At 31.7% G+C, this 18,601-nt stretch overlaps 2 protein-coding genes, 1 long non-coding RNA gene and 1 other non-coding gene across 4 annotated transcripts; 2 read left to right on the top strand and 2 right to left on the bottom strand.

Moving 5' to 3' along the window:
• Nucleotides 1-1,446: 1,446 nt before the first annotated feature.
• TRNAI-AAU (transfer RNA isoleucine (anticodon AAU)) lies at nt 1,447-1,520 on the bottom strand. Its single transcript has one exon. It is a non-coding gene; the product is annotated as a tRNA-Ile (tRNA).
• A 3,569-nt stretch (nt 1,521-5,089) lies between these two features.
• Nucleotides 5,090-6,617, bottom strand: LOC102621874 (uncharacterized). The gene is made up of 2 exons (XR_370984.4): nt 5,720-6,617; nt 5,090-5,633 (listed from the first exon to the last, which is right to left on the bottom strand). It is a non-coding gene; the product is annotated as an uncharacterized LOC102621874 (long non-coding RNA).
• Nucleotides 6,618-12,835: 6,218 nt separating this feature from the next.
• On the top strand, nt 12,836-15,614 carry LOC107177434 (nudix hydrolase 15, mitochondrial-like). Its single transcript, XM_025100093.2, has 4 exons — nt 12,836-13,136; nt 13,898-14,040; nt 14,150-14,269; nt 15,067-15,614. Exons 1-4 carry the CDS (start codon nt 12,836-12,838, stop codon nt 15,085-15,087), a joined length of 585 nt encoding a protein of 194 aa, XP_024955861.1. The 3' UTR covers nt 15,088-15,614.
• A 243-nt stretch (nt 15,615-15,857) lies between these two features.
• On the top strand, nt 15,858-18,462 carry LOC102621578 (ammonium transporter 2). The gene is made up of 4 exons (XM_006481021.4): nt 15,858-16,729; nt 16,867-17,152; nt 17,235-17,338; nt 17,929-18,462. Exons 1-4 carry the CDS (start codon nt 16,088-16,090, stop codon nt 18,361-18,363), a joined length of 1,467 nt encoding a protein of 488 aa, XP_006481084.1. The 5' UTR covers nt 15,858-16,087; the 3' UTR covers nt 18,364-18,462.
• The last annotated feature ends 139 nt before the right edge of the window (nt 18,463-18,601 follow it).

Raw genomic sequence — 18,601 nt, 5'->3', positions numbered from 1 at the left:
TGAATTCTTAACAGGGTATTTGTAAAAGATTTTTTTCCCAGTCTAGAAAATTTTTATTATTGAATTTTATTTTTGATTATTTTGACAGCAACTTTCATTTGTAAGAGAGAAGCTTTTAACAAATCTCTAAAATCCCCTTTTAAATGCTATTTCTAAAATACTCACAGTGTAATTGGTAAAATACATATTCATATATTATTAACCAACTCTTTCCATTTTATCCAAAAAAATACTTCTTTTTAAATTGCATACAAATCCTAAAATATAAAATGGACGAGTCTACTTGCACGCTAAAAAAGTACATTGGACACTTAAATTTTAATCATATTAAAATGTCCTTAATTGTAAATTATTTTAAGGATATTTAGTAATAAAATTTGAATGTCCAATATAATTAAGTAAAATTATATGATTTTTTACACCCTTCTAAACACACCCACTAAAAGTTTTTAAAACCCTAATATTTTCTTTCAATGATATTAATTATTAAACCTAAACTGACATAAAAGATATGAGACACAATTTTCAATAAAATTTTTAATGAAATTGATATCTGTATTTGCTTGAAAGAAGATGAAATTAAGTGGATACCATTCTAAATTTACTTTTTGAGAGTTTTCCCAAAAGTAATGAGCATTTTTTATTTTCTCAATACTTCTTCAGTTTTATAATTTTTAGGAACTTGTACATTAGACCATATGGAGGATTCTTTTAAAATTGCGCGTGTTGTAGATGACAAATTTTATGAGAATTAGATTTTCTATTAATATAGTAAAGTAATAAACCTCAAGGGAAAAAGTTAGTAAAAAAAGGGGGGTTATATAAATGAGAGAAAGAGCGAGTTAGAAAGCTGTTAGAAGTCTTCCATGGAGAGTTTTCAAGTTATTGATGTCATGAGCTTGCAAGAGGAAAAAGAAAGAGAGGGACAAGAAAAAGGGGGTTGTTGGTTCACTTAGGGTATTTTTGGGATTTTATTTTTTTTAGTATACTGAGTAATAGTTTATATTTTAATTTGATGAGTGAGTGTCTAGTATTTTGAGTGCAAATAGTGTCTCATTCATAAAAAAAATTATTTGAAATTTTTTTTCTTTTTATTATTTAGTTTCTATTTTCTCCCAAAAAAAAAGAAATATATTCAATTAAAATTCAAATATATGAATATAAATTATGAAATCGGTTGGGTGTAAAAATTTTGTCCACGAATAATTTGTTTAAGTATTTAATTAAGTTTTCATTTAAAATGAATTGATTTGTCTTGGGTTATTTAATTAATTTTGGTTAAGAATGGGTTTTGTAAGGAATTTTCAAGGGTGTCAAAAGATCTGTTTCATTTGAAACGCTGGTTGTAGGGGCCTGCCCGGGAGCTAGCTCAATCGCTCATTTACAAAAACAATTGGCCCATGTTTATCAGTCCATTCATAAAAAGATATACCCAAAAAACAACACTGGCCCATGCAGGTCTCGAACCTGCGACCTTCGCGTTATTAGCACAACGCTCTAACCAGCTGAGCTAATAGGCCAGCTGACAGCATTTCACGAAGTTTTTTATTACTCCTTTACATTTATAAGTAAAATTTAGGAAACAAATGTCGCCCTCCGTGGGGATCGACCCCACGACCACAAGGTTAAGAGCCTTGCACTTCACCAACTGAGCCAGACCTGCTGTAATTTTCGTCCGCGTTAAGAAATCATTTTCATAAGTGAAAAAAAGCTTTAAGCTCTCTTTAAAAATACATTATGACCCACGATTACTCAAACTATAATTATAACTTGTTGATTTTGCATTTTGGACTGTTTATACATCTTTTTTGCCAACATGTAAACCCCACAAATGATGAAAAAGTAGAACGGAATAATATTGAGCAGTACGTGAAGGGTCCGGTTAATTTGCCACATTTTGCAACTTGCAAGGTACCCATAAATTTGTCATTTTGTGATCCAATCATTGGATCCAACCCAACAATTGCAAAAGTAAATCTAATGGCAGAGCCACAGGGATGTATTTACTTGGGTTTTTAACATTGGAATCTCTCTTGTTTACATACTAATTATTATCTCACGCTCCCACCCCAGATAATCATCCTCCGCTCTCCTTCTCACCGAACCCATGGGTAATCTTTAGATTATCATTTTTTTATTCTGTCTTAGTTGTTATTTTGTTTTTTTTTAAATAAACATTTTTATTTATTGGTTAAGTTGTTAAATGACATGAACAAGGAAGAAATAAGAAATTTTGAAAGGAATTTTGTTATTGATATTAGATAATTACAATACATGATCTAGTGTTTGTCCATGAGAGTCACAATCCCTTAAATACAAAATAAACCCTACCATTACTCCCTAATCTTAACAAGACATATCCTTTGAATTATTCCATCAATACATCAATATTCCATTCCCCAATATTGCTATTAATTCCCAAATCTACTACCACGATTAATTATCCATAATACCAAGGAGGTACAAAACATTAAAGCTGAAAGGGGAAAAGAAAACCAGTTATAATTTCCTCTTTTTTTTAATTTCTCTAATTTTATTATAGGACCAAAATAGAACTAAGTATTGGCAGAATTATTATATCTTGTTGTTTCGTGTATATTTGGTAAGATGTCTAGATACTTATAATGAGTTTACTAATAATTGTTTAATAATGATATAATTCATGTAAAAATTTCTACTAACTTGTTGATTTGATTTTTATGAACTAAAATATAAATTGAAAAGAGGTTTTGTCTCTTCTTTTTTTGCTTAGAGAAACAAATAAAGCAAATTTCCTCTAATTGGTCAAAATCTAAAATGTTTATTCAGTGTTTGGTTAAACATCTTTCAGATTAGGCCCAAAATTCACAGTTCAAGCTTTTACTAATAATAAATTAATAATACAGTTTGAGATGGATAAGTTATTTTAGTGTTTGCACTTGCTCGATCAAATTTAAATATAGTTTCAACACTTTTAAGTATTTTCTCTCTAATGTTAATGATTGAAATTTTGAGTTTTAAGGTAATTGGGATAGATCAAGATCCTCTTATTATTTGATCTTCTTCTTAGTAAAATTCACTCAAGTGATTAGTGATTAATAAATTAAAAAAAGTTAATTAAATATTAATCATATATTAGTATTAAAGGTAAGGTGGCACGAGATTTTTAAAAGTTTTGGATAACTTAGATGCAAAAGATCATAATCGAGTTGGGATATGGAAATGATTAGAGAGTATAGGGGGGAGGGGGAGAGATAAAAGTTGAATCTTCTCTATTCTCAATGAAAATAGAAATAAATTTTTATTTGTATTGACAAAATTTGATCATTAGACCAATTGACCATGTCAAAAATTAACTAAATAAGCTTACCATCTTTGGAGATCACCATCGAACCACTGCAGCAAAATCAACTTAAAAACATGAGACCAAATACAACTAACAACAAATCTAATCCAATTGATTGATTTACTATAAATTCCCTTGTTGTTTATATATAAATTCCCTTGTTTATATATATATATCCCTCTTGTTGTCTTTGAAAATTCAAAAATATAAAATTACTTATGAAATTCGAAAAGAGAGAGAGAGATGAAAAAAGGGTCCGCCTAACTTACGTTGAATGTAAGTTACGCTCAGCCTGTGAAATTTCATCTAGCCCCCTATACTCTATATTATTTATATTTTATTCATGAATATTATAAACTTTTTGAAATGTAAAATTTCGTTTAACTCCTTATACTCAATTTTATTTTATTAAAACCATAGAATATGAATTCGCCCCCATAATTTTATATTCTCAAAATAACCTCCATTTAATTAAAAAATATAATTATTTTTAAATGAATTATAATTATAATTATAATTTTATTATAATCATAAATATTTTTTAAAATAGATTATTTGTTATTATTAATAACAAGAATAAAAAGCATTATAAATTGTTAATAATAATAATAATAATAATTAATTATTATCTAACTAATAGTAAATGTATTGCTAATGCTACCTTCGACTTTAAATACTCATTATCGGGTTTCAAGAGACCAATGAATGACAATTTCTATCAAAATTTTAAGTTTGACCCAGTAAAAATAATTTTGCATTTAAAAAATAGAAGCAAGAAAAATGTGTTTACATCCTCGAAGGTGTAACAACTTAGCAAAAAGCACTTAAAAATGATTGTTTAATAATGAGATGCCTACGAAATCATTATTTATCAAAATAACAAAAAATCCTGAAAGTACTTGAAATTAAAAAGTATAGAAATATAAAAAGAGTCTCCTACATAAATATAGACTCAGTGTTTATTTCATTTTATTATGATCATAAATATGTTAATTATCATTAATTATTATTATTAATTAATTAATAATAATGAATAATTAATGACAATTTCTAACCAAAAAGAAAAGAAAAGAAGAGAAACGTGAAGGAGAAGGATTGACAAGAAGAGAGAGAGAGAGGAATTTTTAAATTAGGGCTTATTTATTAAAAACTCGAAACCTGTACTTTTTATTATTTTCCGGAAACAATATGGAATGTTATGTAATTCTCCCAAAATTATGATAAGGTACAATGGTTGCTGGCAAGATCGTTTATCCGTGAATGCGACATAATGTCATATAATTAAATTTGCATGTCCTATGGGGCCTTCCTACATTTGATTCTTCTTCCTAGATCAAAACGAAGGTAAATAAGGCGTACCTTTTTTGACCAAGCAGTCCTTCAGTACGACTTTTATTTTTTATTTTTTTGAATGTAATAATATATGGTTAAATTTGATTACTTTTACTTCATAGATATTTACTAGTCATCTGTTGCAAGTACTTGTATTTTACTTCGAAGAAATTGAGCCCTTCTTAAAGACTCCTTTTATTTAATTTCTTGATGTAATAACAAATATTTGGAGGCATTGTTTTAAATAAGAGCAATGGTATAATCACGAATTAATTTGAGTGTCGCATCAATTTGTCTAAGAATTTTAAACTGTTATTCTTTATAAGCTAATATAATTTGATACATTGAAATAATAATTTCAGTAATATTGTGAAATATCTCGTTAGATTTTGATATTTGGAAATGCCAGATGTATTTGACTGACACCACAAGTTAAAGCAAACATGGAAGATCTTTCATCCATTCTTTCCACCGAAAACTACATTCTTAATCGTTAACAGGAGAAAAAAGAAGCTGCAAAATGATAACCAAAAACCAAAAAACAAAAAACAAAAATATTTTGTCACGTCCAGGCGCATGGCCCCATCTCAGCAAAAGCAATACGTGATTAATTTTGTACATTGTACAGAAGAAATTAATTGAACCAGCAGCAACCTAGTTAGCTAAACAGAAACAGAAACAGCAACAGCAACAGCAACACCCTCTGGGTTTGCTTGAAGTTCCTAGCTCTTTCCGTCGAGAAACGAGCAGATGCGCAGTAAGCTTTGATACGACGGCGTATTCATGCTATGCTGATTGATGCGTACGTTGTCGAGCTTGTTTCTTCATGTTCGTGTTGCAACTTTGATTGATGACTGCCAAGATTATGAGCTGCTTTGAACTGAGCAACGGGCAACTTCCTTGGCAAATTTTGCTCTAATGAGCCATGTTTGGGCCGATACAGATGGTGCCCCCGAGACTGAGACTGAGATTGTGACTGATTCTTCTTATTGTAAAGAAAGACTAGAAGAACTGAAAGGAAAATGAGAAAAAGCAAGATAATAATAAGCATCATAACCTCACCATGAAGCGCAAATTTGGGATCCTCAGACACGCGAAGCTCATCTCCTTGCGTGCTGTTGTTGTTGTTAGGTGACATGGAATCAGAAAATGGAGCAATACTGGCCATGTGTAGCTATTAGGTATAGAATTTGCTAGTTCAAGTTTTGAGGATTTTGATGACGATCAGCATTCAGCCATGTAGCTATCTATCTGCTAGAGGAATTTTGAGTGTAAATTAAATGAAGCCAAGACAAACGGGGGAAAGAACCAAAAGATTTAAGCTGAGTAGGAATGGATGGTCATTAGCATTGCCCTCAATGCACTGTTGGATAAGCATCTTTCACAGCAATAGGTGATGTGTTATGTGTAATTCATAATTCATGTTTTATTGATAAAATTCAAATAATGGGTGTCCTTTTCGTGCATGTGACGACACATGAGTTCAATTATGTAGCCGGTTTTATCGTCACGCATTCAAATGCCGTCACTTTCTCTCCAAGTTCCTTGAAGCAGCTTTGTAAATTAATACGTCCTAATAATTATTTAGCATTTGTTTTCTTACTATTTTATTACTTAACGATAGACTTACCAGGGTCCATATATGTCGATGCTCAAAGTGGGTACGCAACTTCGCATGTGGATGTCAATCAACCCAAACATTCTGTTCTGTCTAGACGTGGAAATTTTATTCGTTAAATTACTTAAACTTATTTATTCGTAAGTAAATATCATTTTTCTTTATTCTTTTTAAAAAAATTTTTATTACATATTATAAACTAAGCTCCACTCTTATCTTGATTATAATCTTATTAATAAAGTTTCAAAAAAAATAATCTTACTCAATAAAGATTACACAAACCCAACTTCCCAGGCCCCAACGTTATTAAGTATAGATTAGCCACACAAAAAAAAAAAAAAAAAAAAATTGTTATGTGTTGCTACTTGTAAACCTATGAAACCCTAGGGCACTTTATTTATTTATGGCTCAGTAAGACGGCATCTCTTAAATTGCACAATATCACAAAATTATTACGAGGATTACATGATTATTATGACAATGTAATGGAGTAAAGATGAAAAAATTCCCATTAATTTTCAATAAATGTAATTTAACATTTTGATACAGTTACTAGGTAGTAGTTACAATTTGGGCGTCAGTCTAATTAGAAAAATGTATTGAATAAAAATAAATACAATTTTAACATTTCGACACAATTAAATTGTACGACTAAATGCACGTGGAGAGACAATTGAATTACTATCGAGGCATAATTTAAAAAATAAATTATGTGGCTAATTCTTTTATAATTTAAAAAATTATTAGTATAAATTTCTATTTTATAGCAAAAGTCAAAATTAACTTCTAGATTTTTATATAAAATTTTAAATAAAGGACAGCTGCTAACTTATATTACGTGTAAATTACACTTAAACCAAAAGTAATTTCTTATTATCCCTTATTTATCTGACTAGTAAAAACAGCATATGGGCAAAAGATCCCTTGCGTGCGTATTCATGTGGTGTGTAATCGATATAACGTATGGACATGATTGGTGATGTCTTCAAAGTACGTGACCCCACATGAAGTGACATGGAATTTATGCGCTAAGAATTTTCATGGAAAGAAAAACTTGGTGATATAAAACAAGAAACAACGGTCCGATTTATGTGGGTGGGCCTCTGAGGCTAATTCCTCTATAAAATGGTGTTTTTGAAGATAATAATTGAGAATGAAAAAGATGTTTTTAAGAATGACCTTTTTTTTTTTTGGAATGAATTGTGTTTAGTATCAAGTTTCCTAAAATTGAAAACAAAAAAAAAAAAAAATTGGTTAGTACCAATTTTAAAAAGATTAGGTGGGACTCAATTGAATTAAAAATAATCTAAATTATGCGAAATAAAATTTAATGATATTTAATTTAATTTAATTCAGTGCGACCCAAATTTTTTTAATCTTATTATACAGTAATTTCAAAGAAAATCTATGGAAAATTAAAAAAAAAAGTGTTTTCCAACCTTTCCTCATATTTTAAAAAAATTTGTTTTTTTAATTTTCAAAATATGTTTTAGAAAACATGTAACAAAACGTACATTTTATTTTATTTTATTTTTCATTATGAAAAAAGGGAAAAAAAAACGCTATCACATACACTCTCACTCTCTCAGGGACCTAATAATATTCTTCTTCATCCTTGTAACATGTATTTGTAATCGTTTTGTTGGAAATTGTAAAATATTATTTGTTTTGGGCATCAAATTTTCCAAGACAAATGTAGGGATGATAAAATCCGGATGGATCTGGATGTAGGTGCATCCCGATCTGGATCCTGATTAAATTTTTAGCATCTGGATCCATAAAAAAATATGCGGATCCGAATGCAGATAATATCTGCACATATTGTGGGTGGATATTCTAAATATCCAAATCCACATAATAATAAATTTAAATATAAATTTAAATTTAATAATTTACATAATAATATTAAATAAAATTCAATTATAATTTAACAATCAATAATTTAACATCAATTCAACATAAATAACATACAACAACGCCATAAAATCACAAATAATAATTTCACAAGATAAATCAAACATTAAAAAAAAAATCAAAGGTAAAAACTGATTTGTTACAATATTTTCTAATTATTATTATTATTATTAACATATTTTTCAAAATTAATGAAGATTATAGAGTTAATTATGCTTATACATTTAAATAAAATAATTTAATTTATATATATTTCAATTGAAATTTATTTAAATAAATAATTTAATTATAAAATAATGCAGATCCGGATATCCAGTTTTCTGAATGTACTTACATCCGGATCCACATAGATCTTAATTTTTAAGATTCGAATTTTTTTGGATTCGGATCTTCCAGATCTTTGCGGATCCGGACTGATCCAGAGTTTATTGCCAACCCTAGACAAATGGTAATCTTTTCTCTAATAATTAATAGATGTATAACTATGCTGTCAACATTGTTTATCAAGTCAAGCATCACTGAAACACCCCATTTGTTAAAAGCCCGTTAAACCTTAGGATAACAGGTAATAATAAGGTTCAAATCGAGACATGATTGAAGATGGGTTTGGTCCGTTTGGATTACAGACTTGAATTTAGTATGGTGTAGTGTAGAGTATTTTGGTACAACTTTGTTGACTTTTGGATTGACTGTACACTAATTGGCCACCAAAAACTCAGGTAGACTTGATTGTACGAAATAGGGGGTGTTTGGAATGCAATCCAATTTGCTTAATCCGTCTTATCTGCATAAATCCGATCCGTAGATTGATGGATTGAAAATTTAAAAATCCGCAGTCGATGGATTGGATATAAATTTACTTTTTTAAATCCGCAAAAAAAAATATTTAATATAAAATTAAATGTGTAAATATGACATTATACTTATTAATAAATAAATAAGTTAAAATATAGTTACATTAACATCATATTATGCTTTATCCGATAATAATATAAAATAAAAATAATTAAATAAAAAATATAGATTTCCAAACAGTTAATTTTCATGTACTGATCTAAGCAAATGAGATTTTTTTTTTCTTTTCGGTGTGTTATATTTTGATGTTTTGAATGTATTTTCTAGCTTTATTTAAACAATTAATTTATTTAAATCTTATTTAATTTTAAATTTAATCGGTAGTAAAATTATTTTTATATAAATTTTTTTATTTTGTTCGTAGATAGAACATGACTAAAAATTTTTAGCCCGCAAACCAATTCGCAAAATGGTGGATTGAATATGGATTGAGTTAAATCTGCATCCGATCCGCATACGTATGAATTAGATTTGGATTGAATTTTACTAATTTATGGATTAGATTGGATTAAAAATTTATAATCCGCAAAATCGTGGATCGAATATGTATTGATATTCAATATGTAAAATCCGATCCGTAAACACTCCTAACATGAAATGACGAACTCTAAGATCCTTGCCTTCAAATAGAATGACCCAAGAGGATATCCATATACTTTGAGTCGTTGATCGCTTTTGATCCAAGTGCTGAAATGTTGCCACATCATCAAAACATTGACCGCGTTGACCAGGCGTTTGACATTGTTGACCCTCGTTGACTATGGATTATGGCAAATGATTTTGCTTGTTTTGAGCTCAAACGGAGCGCCCGGATTTTGCCACGCCACCAATGCTTCTATCCCTTGATCAAAGCAGATTTAATGGTCAGATTTCATCCCTTTTTTTTATTTTTTTGTGTCACTTACAAATCCATTGTCCATTTTTTTAAATGCCGCTACCTGTAGAAAGCCAAATATCACAGGTACATCTTTGGATAGCCGAATTTGGCAATGATGATTGGAGATTTTAGGAAATGATTTAGTGATTGTGTTTACTATTTTTATTTTTCTAAAATTTCATAGTAAATTGTTTCATTTATACAGTCACATATTGGGGTTGTCACTCTAAATCATGAGGATTAAAGATTTCTTCATAAAAATCTTTATGTCATACTCATGCACGTTCATTAATTAACACATGTTTTTCATTGCCATAAAATAGATTTTTATATAATTTGTTTAATTGATGATGGAAGTTGGGATTTGACATATTTGAGATTATTAGAAGTGTTTATGTTGAATATTTATGAAAATTAAATTTTTGAAAATTATTGTTTTGGGAGTGTTGATTTTTTTTTTTTTTGTGATAATTACTTGCTTGGTTGTATTTAGGGATGGCAAAAATCCCCGCTGGGACAGGTACCCTCAGGGATTTTCCCCATTCGGGGGGGGGGGGGTATGAGGATAATTTTATACCTAATTTTTTATTCGGGGAAGGGACGGGGAAATTTTTTTACTCAATTTCTTATTCGGGAAGGGGACGGAGATGAGGTGGAATCCCCATCCCCTACCCATTTCCCCATTTTAATTTTTAATTTTATTTTTTAAAACTACTAGTAAATAAATAATAAAATTTGAATTATAAAATTATAAATATTGGTAAAAATAACAAATATCAAAATATTTATATTATTAAACTTTTAGGCCTAATTAACTAATTAAAGTCCTAAATTTTTATTTAGGACATTACAAAAACCGGGTAAATTCTATTAGCCCAAAAATTTTGTTTTAATTTTAATTTTCATTAAATGTTTTAAACTTAAATCTATTTTATTTATTTATTTTTAAATGTTATAATTGCCCACAGCGAATCACAATTTTAATATCTAATTTAATCTAATCTAATCTAATATTTACTCTTGATTTGCTCCGACTTAATTGTGCTGTAAAGGGAATAATCCACATTTATAAAGTGCCCACGCCACCATTGAAAAAGTTAATTTTAAATCTAAATTCGATTTTATTTGTAACAATTTTGTATTAGACTATTAATTTATTCACGATAATTTATAAAAGAAGTTTGTATCCCTTACATGTTGCGTTACTTACTAATTTAATGTGTGTGACTTTTGTAATGGATATTAATGTAAGATATATTTCAAACTTTGTTTTTATTTGAATTTTTTATTTTAATATAATTAACTCAAAATCAAAAACAAAAAATGTATTAGTTATTTGGGGATCGGAGACCTTTGGGGATCCCCTGTTATTATTCGGAGAGGGGATGATGATTCTCTCAAATAATTCTGACGGGGACAGGGAGGGGATGGAGATATACGCAAAATATGGGGATGAGTACGGAGAGATTGGTCCTCTTCCCTCCCTTCCCTATTGCCATCCCTAGTTGTATTTGAGTGCATCATATCCATTATGAAGAGAGAGAGAGTTAAATATTTCCTTGAGGAAATTTTCAAGGACACAACAAATCATTTTGTCTTTTTGAAATGACTCCACCAAAAGTAAGTTAAATGAACAATGATGACATATAACATATGTTTCTCGTCGTCGGTTGGTAGCAGAGCTGCATGCCAGAGGAAATTCACGAGCATATACATAAAGTGCCTGCCTGCTTGTTTGAGCTCTTCAATGGGCACCGTCCCCGGCAAGTGTGATGGAAACTTTACTGGTTTCATGGAGTACATACCATCATGATGCTGCAAGAAACGTACTGGGCCAGTTGAATGTAATAAATAATAATTGGTCTCAAAAGAGGATCCAGTTTATTGTCGAGGCATCTGTCAATGAATGAGCTGATGATATTGGGTCATTCTTCCCAGCTCAGCCCAAATTCTACCAGATCAGCCCAAATTCTCAGGACAATAATAATAGAAGATTTTCTCCACATCCCTACGTGAAATTTTCGTGATAGCTGTAAACCGAAATTTAAAGAAAAAGTGGACAAAATTTTAGTAATAAGAAATATATATCTTATTATTAATTCTTTATTCACACTGAAATTTATACCTCTTATTTTTAGTAATATTTTTTTTAATTTTAATTTTAATTTATATAATTTATTTAACTAATAATAAATATAAATAAAAGTGTATTTGAAAATAAGAATAATATTATAAAATTCTTGTGTTAGATGAATTATTTTCTATTTGAAAGTAGTATGGGAGTAGGTGGTATTTATTAATATCAGAAGAGGACAAACTAGCAATCTCCCAAAATTGTATAAATAATATTCAAGTTTAATTATGCAATGTTATAATTGCAAATATGCAGAAGGTCTTAAAACCAAAAGCATAACACAACCCGGAGAAGTATGAGATATATTAAGATCCAAATTTTAATATGAGAAAGGGTAAATATTAATAATGAGAAAGTCTTAGTCACGTACCTTTGAATCAATTATATAAAAACTAAATACAAGTTGGCAAGAATTCAATCAATAAAGAAAATAATGGAGCAGACCAAGTTTTTCTTTGCATGATACGTAACACAGGCACCGTTATATTGATGAAAACAGCTAGCCGTGATTGCAAGCAGTGTATACTTTTTTTCCAACTTGCATGTGTTGTTTCATATTTTTGTGGAATAGTATTCCCAAATCTTAAGTAAATTCCATTTCAAAGGAATATGGTTCACATTATTCTTTAATCACTCGCAAATTGATTCTAGAATCGATTCTCCAAAACAATTGTTCTTTATACATATGATTATTTATTAATTAGTCGTCATACCTACAACGTCAGACTATGTACTATATATGTGGATAGTGCTGTGACTTCGACAATACGAGCATTACTTATGGATATTGAGTTAGTGGGGTGCAATATTAAAGATGAACAGAATTATTGCGGCAACCAAACATTACTGCAAAGAATTGCAGAGCAGCTTCAAGTTAACAAACCAACTAGTTCGAATGAGCAGCAAGTAGATGGTGATGATGATCGTATTATCGGCTCAAATCTTGGCATCATGGAGTCTGTTGCAAAGCAAAATGAGCACAGAAGAGCGGCGGTCTTGATTTGTGTCTTTGAAGAAGGTCATGGAGGCGAGCTACGTGTTATTCTTACCAAGAGGTCCATGAATTTGTCTTCTTACCCCGGTAAGTATGCATGACTTTTTTACTTTGATTATTGACTGTACAGGTTCAATTTACGGCGCACTCGTTTGTTTATTCAAGCAATATTCATATTAATAACAAGTTATATATAATACAAGAAAATCGAATTAAGGGTATATTTTTAAGGGTTATATCTAAAAAGTTAAACAAATTTAGGATAAAATGTCCCACTTTTAATTGGTGAGTGAACTCTTTAGTTTTGTAAATAATAAATGGCCAAAATGAAGAAAGAAGGACGATAGAAACGGCAGTACATGCTGCCGTTTTATGCGTCTTTTTCTCTTTTTCATTTGGCCCACAATAAATATTAAAATAATAATTAAAAATAACATTAAAAAAAGAGAAGAAATCTCTCTTTATACAGACATTATCCTCACATTTCTTCATAATTATTTTAAACTTTTTGCGGGCCATAAAGAAGAGTGAGAAGGACGCATGTAACAGCAACACATGTTGTCGTTTCTGTCGTCCTTCTTTCTTTTTTTTTTGGGCCGTTTAACAGTTTATACTGCCGTTTCTATCATCATTCTTTTTTCTTTATGACTATTTAATATCACTCTTTCCCAACGCTATTTAGCGGCACTCTTTGCCAGGAAGCATATGTTTATTAAATAGCAAAGAAGCATATGGTTATTAAATAGTTTAGCTGTTCTACTTTAAAAATTGAGCCCATACTTTAAACTTTAAAGGCAGTAAAATATACATACTGACTAAGACATAAATTGTTTCCCGTAAGAGGGCAGGGGACGTAGCATTGCCAGAAGGAAAAATGGAAGACGGAGATGCAGACGATTCTGCAACTGCATTGAGAGAAGCCATGGAAGAGATCGGCTTGGATCCTCATCTGGTTCAAGTTGCTGCGCATTTAGAGCCTTTTAACTCGAAGGTAATATATATATAATTTACACTAATCTTGTTCATTTTCAAATGTATTTGAACCTGAAATCCTAATTAATTAATTAAAAATGTGGGAACTTCTATACATATGCGCCCAGAATCAACTTAACGTTGTACCTGTGATTGGCCTGCTTGCGAAGATGGAAGATTTCAAGCCTTTTCTCAATCCTGATGAGGTTGATGCCATTTTCGATGTACCATTGGAAATGTTTTTCAAGGTTAATTTTACTCTCAAATTTCTCAATAATATAATAAATCGTAGAAGAATTGATGCACACTAACAACATGATCATACAATTGTTAATTATATGTTACAACTCTCATAATTAGGTTTTTGGTACTCATCCAAAAAATTTCGTTATATGATTAAATTAATCGTTAAACTTATCAAATTTTGCATCATACAATTGTTATCTATGTAACAAAAACCTTTCTGATTAGTAATGAAAAGTTTGTAACCATCGTCGAAAAACTTGTAGCACAGTTATAGTACACGAGTATTATAAGTGATTCTATAAACCCACACCATACCAACATTATGTACGAAATAGGTTCATATATAGGAATTGGCTCATTATTTGTAACATTTTCCACTGTAACCCTAATAAATTTTAAACTCTATTTGGACAGTTATAATATTAAAATATTTGATAAATATTAGCTACTATAACTTAAAAATTAAGTTGTGTTATCCTTACTAATTTTGTCAAAACTATTATTTAAAAATCAAATTTAGTACAACCTATTAATTTTTATTTTATAGTTATAATTTTTTTTTCCGATTGTTATGACTTAAAAATTATAGTAACTTAATACCAAATAAGTCTTAGTTTCTTTCATGTTATGTTGCTCCTCTAAGATTTCTAAGTTTTAGTTATTGTACCTTAATTTTTATGGGTTCAAAATACTTTATCTTTCGTCATTAATAAATAAATATGTGAGTAGGTGATCCTGTAACAGAGTGAAATTAATATATGCTCACACAAATTGATATTCATTGGTTTCAATTTTTCAGGGAGATAATCATAAGAGTTGAATAAAGGGAATGGATGGGTTACAAATATATTCAACATCATTTTGATTTCGAGACGTCAAAGCAAGGAGTTTTTCCAATATGCGGTTTGACTGCAAGCATTCTTATTCGAGCAGCCTCTATTATCTATTCGAGCAGCCTCTGTTTAATGGTCAACCCGCATCATCATCTTCCTGACCTTCAACAATTGCAAAGAGCCTTGAGAATATCTTAGCGTAAAATACTTCCTTAAGTACATAAATTTAAACTTAATTAATTACTTGCAAACAAAAATTAGATAGCTCATCAAGCCTTATTTTCATATTATCCACTTGCATTATATAAAGTGATATTATATAATTGACCTTAAGATATTTCGTAGTTAATCTGCTGATAATAACAACTTTAGTCTAAGATGATACGATAGCTTTAGTCTAGAAATCATTTCTTTTTCCCATAGTTTCTTGGAAAATCGTCTATTTGACTTTTGAATTAGTTTATTTATGTGACTATTCTTTGTGTTACGTGCTATGGTTTCTAGTTAATTTACATTTTCCTTAACTTTTTTTTTTTTTTTTGATAAGCCATTTTCCTTAACTTTTCAATATAAATAAATAAATAAATGAAAAATGTAACATAAGTACTCCGAGCCACGTATCTTGACTGACCCAATTAACGAAGAAAGTTCTTGTACAAGTTGAAGATGGAGAAACGTCACTGTTTGGTGGCCTCCATAAGTCATGATGACAAATTTAATACTAAATGTCATACATAGGACAAACCTAACCACCGTTGTACTTACCGTCCGCCCATCACTTAAGTCGGAAAAAGTAGCTGAAAATCCTTTGAATTTTCACACGAACTTTCAAAGACATTTCCAAATTAGCATGCTAAACAAACAATTGATGGTCCCCAAAGCTTTGATCCAGTTCCGTATATACATACAAATAATACAACAAGTCTATGATAAACACAACTGCTAACAAAATTATATTTTCACAGAGTTGAGCTTCAGCCTTGAGCCATGGCTACTCCTCCAATTCCAATAGCTTACCAACAGGAGCTGCCGGCAGTCCCCGACTGGCTCAACAAAGGTGACAGTGCATGGCAGATGACGGCATCGACACTCGTCGGAATCCAAAGCATGCCGGGTCTCCTTATCATATACGCCAGCATCGTCAAGAAAAAGTGGGCAGTCAACTCAGCCTTCATGGTGCTCTATGCCTTTGCTGCCGTGCTCATTTGCTGGGTCCTTGTATGCTATCGCATGGCTTTTGGTGACCAACTGCTCCCTTTCTGGGGCAAGGGCGCCCCTGCTCTAGGCCAAAAGTACCTTGTTGGTCGAGCCAGAGTCCCAGAAAGCACCCACGAAGTTGATGGCAAAACTGTGACCACTGAACCTTTCTATGCTATGGCTACACTTGTGTATTTTCAGTTCACTTTTGCTGCGATCACGGTTATTTTGCTAGCCGGCTCCGTTCTTGGTCGAATGAATATCAGGGCCTGGATGGCCTTTGTGCCGTTATGGCTCATGTTTTCTTACACTGTAGGTGCTTTTAGTCTTTGGGGTGGTGGCTTCCTTTATCAGTGGGGTGTCATTGATTATTCTGGTGGCTATGTTATTCACGTCTCCTCAGGAATTGCCGGTCTCACTGCCGCCTATTGGGTAAGTCCATTAACCACGTAACCGAAGCACAATAGTTACAAACATACCCCGATCAATTGCATTATTATGAAACATATAATTGATTTGTTGATGAAATCACTTTAATTGTCTTCATATATATATATATATATATACAGGTTGGACCCAGGCTAAAGAGCGACAAAGAGAGGTTTCCTCCGAATAATGTGCTGCTCATGCTTGCGGGAGCCGGGCTGCTGTGGATGGGATGGTCGGGTTTCAACGGTGGGGCTCCTTATGCTGCTCATATCGCCTCTTCGATCGCTATTCTAAACACAAATGTAGCGGCGGCCACGAGCCTTCTTGTTTGGACATGTCTTGATGTTATCTTCTTTGGGAAGCCTTCAGTTATCGGAGCTGTTCAGGGCATGATGACTGGCCTTGTTTGCATCACCCCAGGAGCTGGTATGCATCAACACCGCGTTTCAATTTTCATGGTATAAAATCACTGGGTTTTGTATTCTAACAGAAGCATAAAATATCTCAGGGCTGGTACAATCATGGGCGGCTATTGTAATGGGCATTCTTTCTGGTAGCATTCCATGGGTAACTATGATGATTCTTCACAAGAAGTGTAGTCTTCTTCAACAGGTAAGTTTTACATTTTTGAAACTCTTTTACTTTCTTACTATTGCTTCTTTTGTTAAAAAAAAAAAAAAACACACGTGATATGCGCCATTGACTTGATGTTAATTGAGGCTTGACTCAAGTGCAGGGCCGCCTATTCAATTCCCACTAAAAAAGTGACCATAAAGTTCAGCTAATTATGATAGCATAGGTGGCTTCAATGCACACGGAACCTCTTTAGGGAGACGCCGATATTGATTTTTCAAAATTTCCAACTAAGAAATCACAAACAAAAAGTAAAATTATATTATATGGTGTTAATTTAGAAAATGTATACATCATAATTATTGACAAGGTTTAGAATATAATACAACACTTTTTTGTGATTTGATAATGGCTAATTGTGGTCATATTTCTAACGTATCACCGTCACGCTGCACGTGAAATGACAATAATACCATTGCACCCTTCAAAATTATAATTTCTTCCTGGTTTACTTAAAGCAATTTGATTTTTAATATATGTTAAAAGACAAGTGTCTGTTTTGAAAAGCAATTGAAGGTTGATAGGCAGATGAGACGCATCATCAAAGCAATTTTGTAATGTGATTACAGGTGGATGACACACTGGCTGTGTTTCACACGCACGCGGTGACTGGGCTGTTGGGCGGGCTACTGACCGGGCTATTTGCGGAGCCACAACTGTGCAAGCTCACACTACCAGAGCCCACAAGAGGAGCATTCTACGGGGGGAAAGGCGGGGTGCAATTTCTGAAGCAGATTGTTGGGGCTCTGTTTGTTATCGCCTGGAATTTAGTTTCCACAACAATCATTCTCCTGGCAATAAGGATATTCATTCCATTGAGAATGCCTGAGGAGCAGCTCGCGATCGGAGATGACGCCGTTCACGGAGAAGAAGCTTACGCTCTCTGGGGCGACGGAGAGAAGTATGACCCGAGAAAGCACGGCTGGCATGGGTCTTCCTACTCGGAGGACATTGCACCGTCGCCCTATGTTAATGGTGCACGAGGGGTTACCATTAACCTTTGAGTATTCTGGATTGTGTTAGTTTCTGTAAGCTTACTGTAAATACAGTTTTGTAAGTTGAATGATTTGAATGATTAACCGAATGTTGATTTTCCTTTATCATCTCCAAACCTGTTGGTGAAAATCAGATGCCATCTTGTTGCTTTCGTGAGTCAAGAACAAAAGTCAAAGATCCGTTTGTAGCTATTGTACTTCATCTCAATTTTACTTAACATAACAGTGAAATATTTGGTACACACAC

The sequence above is a fragment of the Citrus sinensis genome, chromosome 6 (assembly GCF_022201045.2).
Source record: "Citrus sinensis cultivar Valencia sweet orange chromosome 6, DVS_A1.0, whole genome shotgun sequence".
In the NCBI taxonomy this organism is placed as follows: domain Eukaryota; kingdom Viridiplantae; phylum Streptophyta; class Magnoliopsida; order Sapindales; family Rutaceae; genus Citrus; species Citrus sinensis.
The sequence above is the reverse complement of the archived record's forward strand: the minus strand, read 5'-3'. Positions and strand labels throughout refer to the sequence as shown.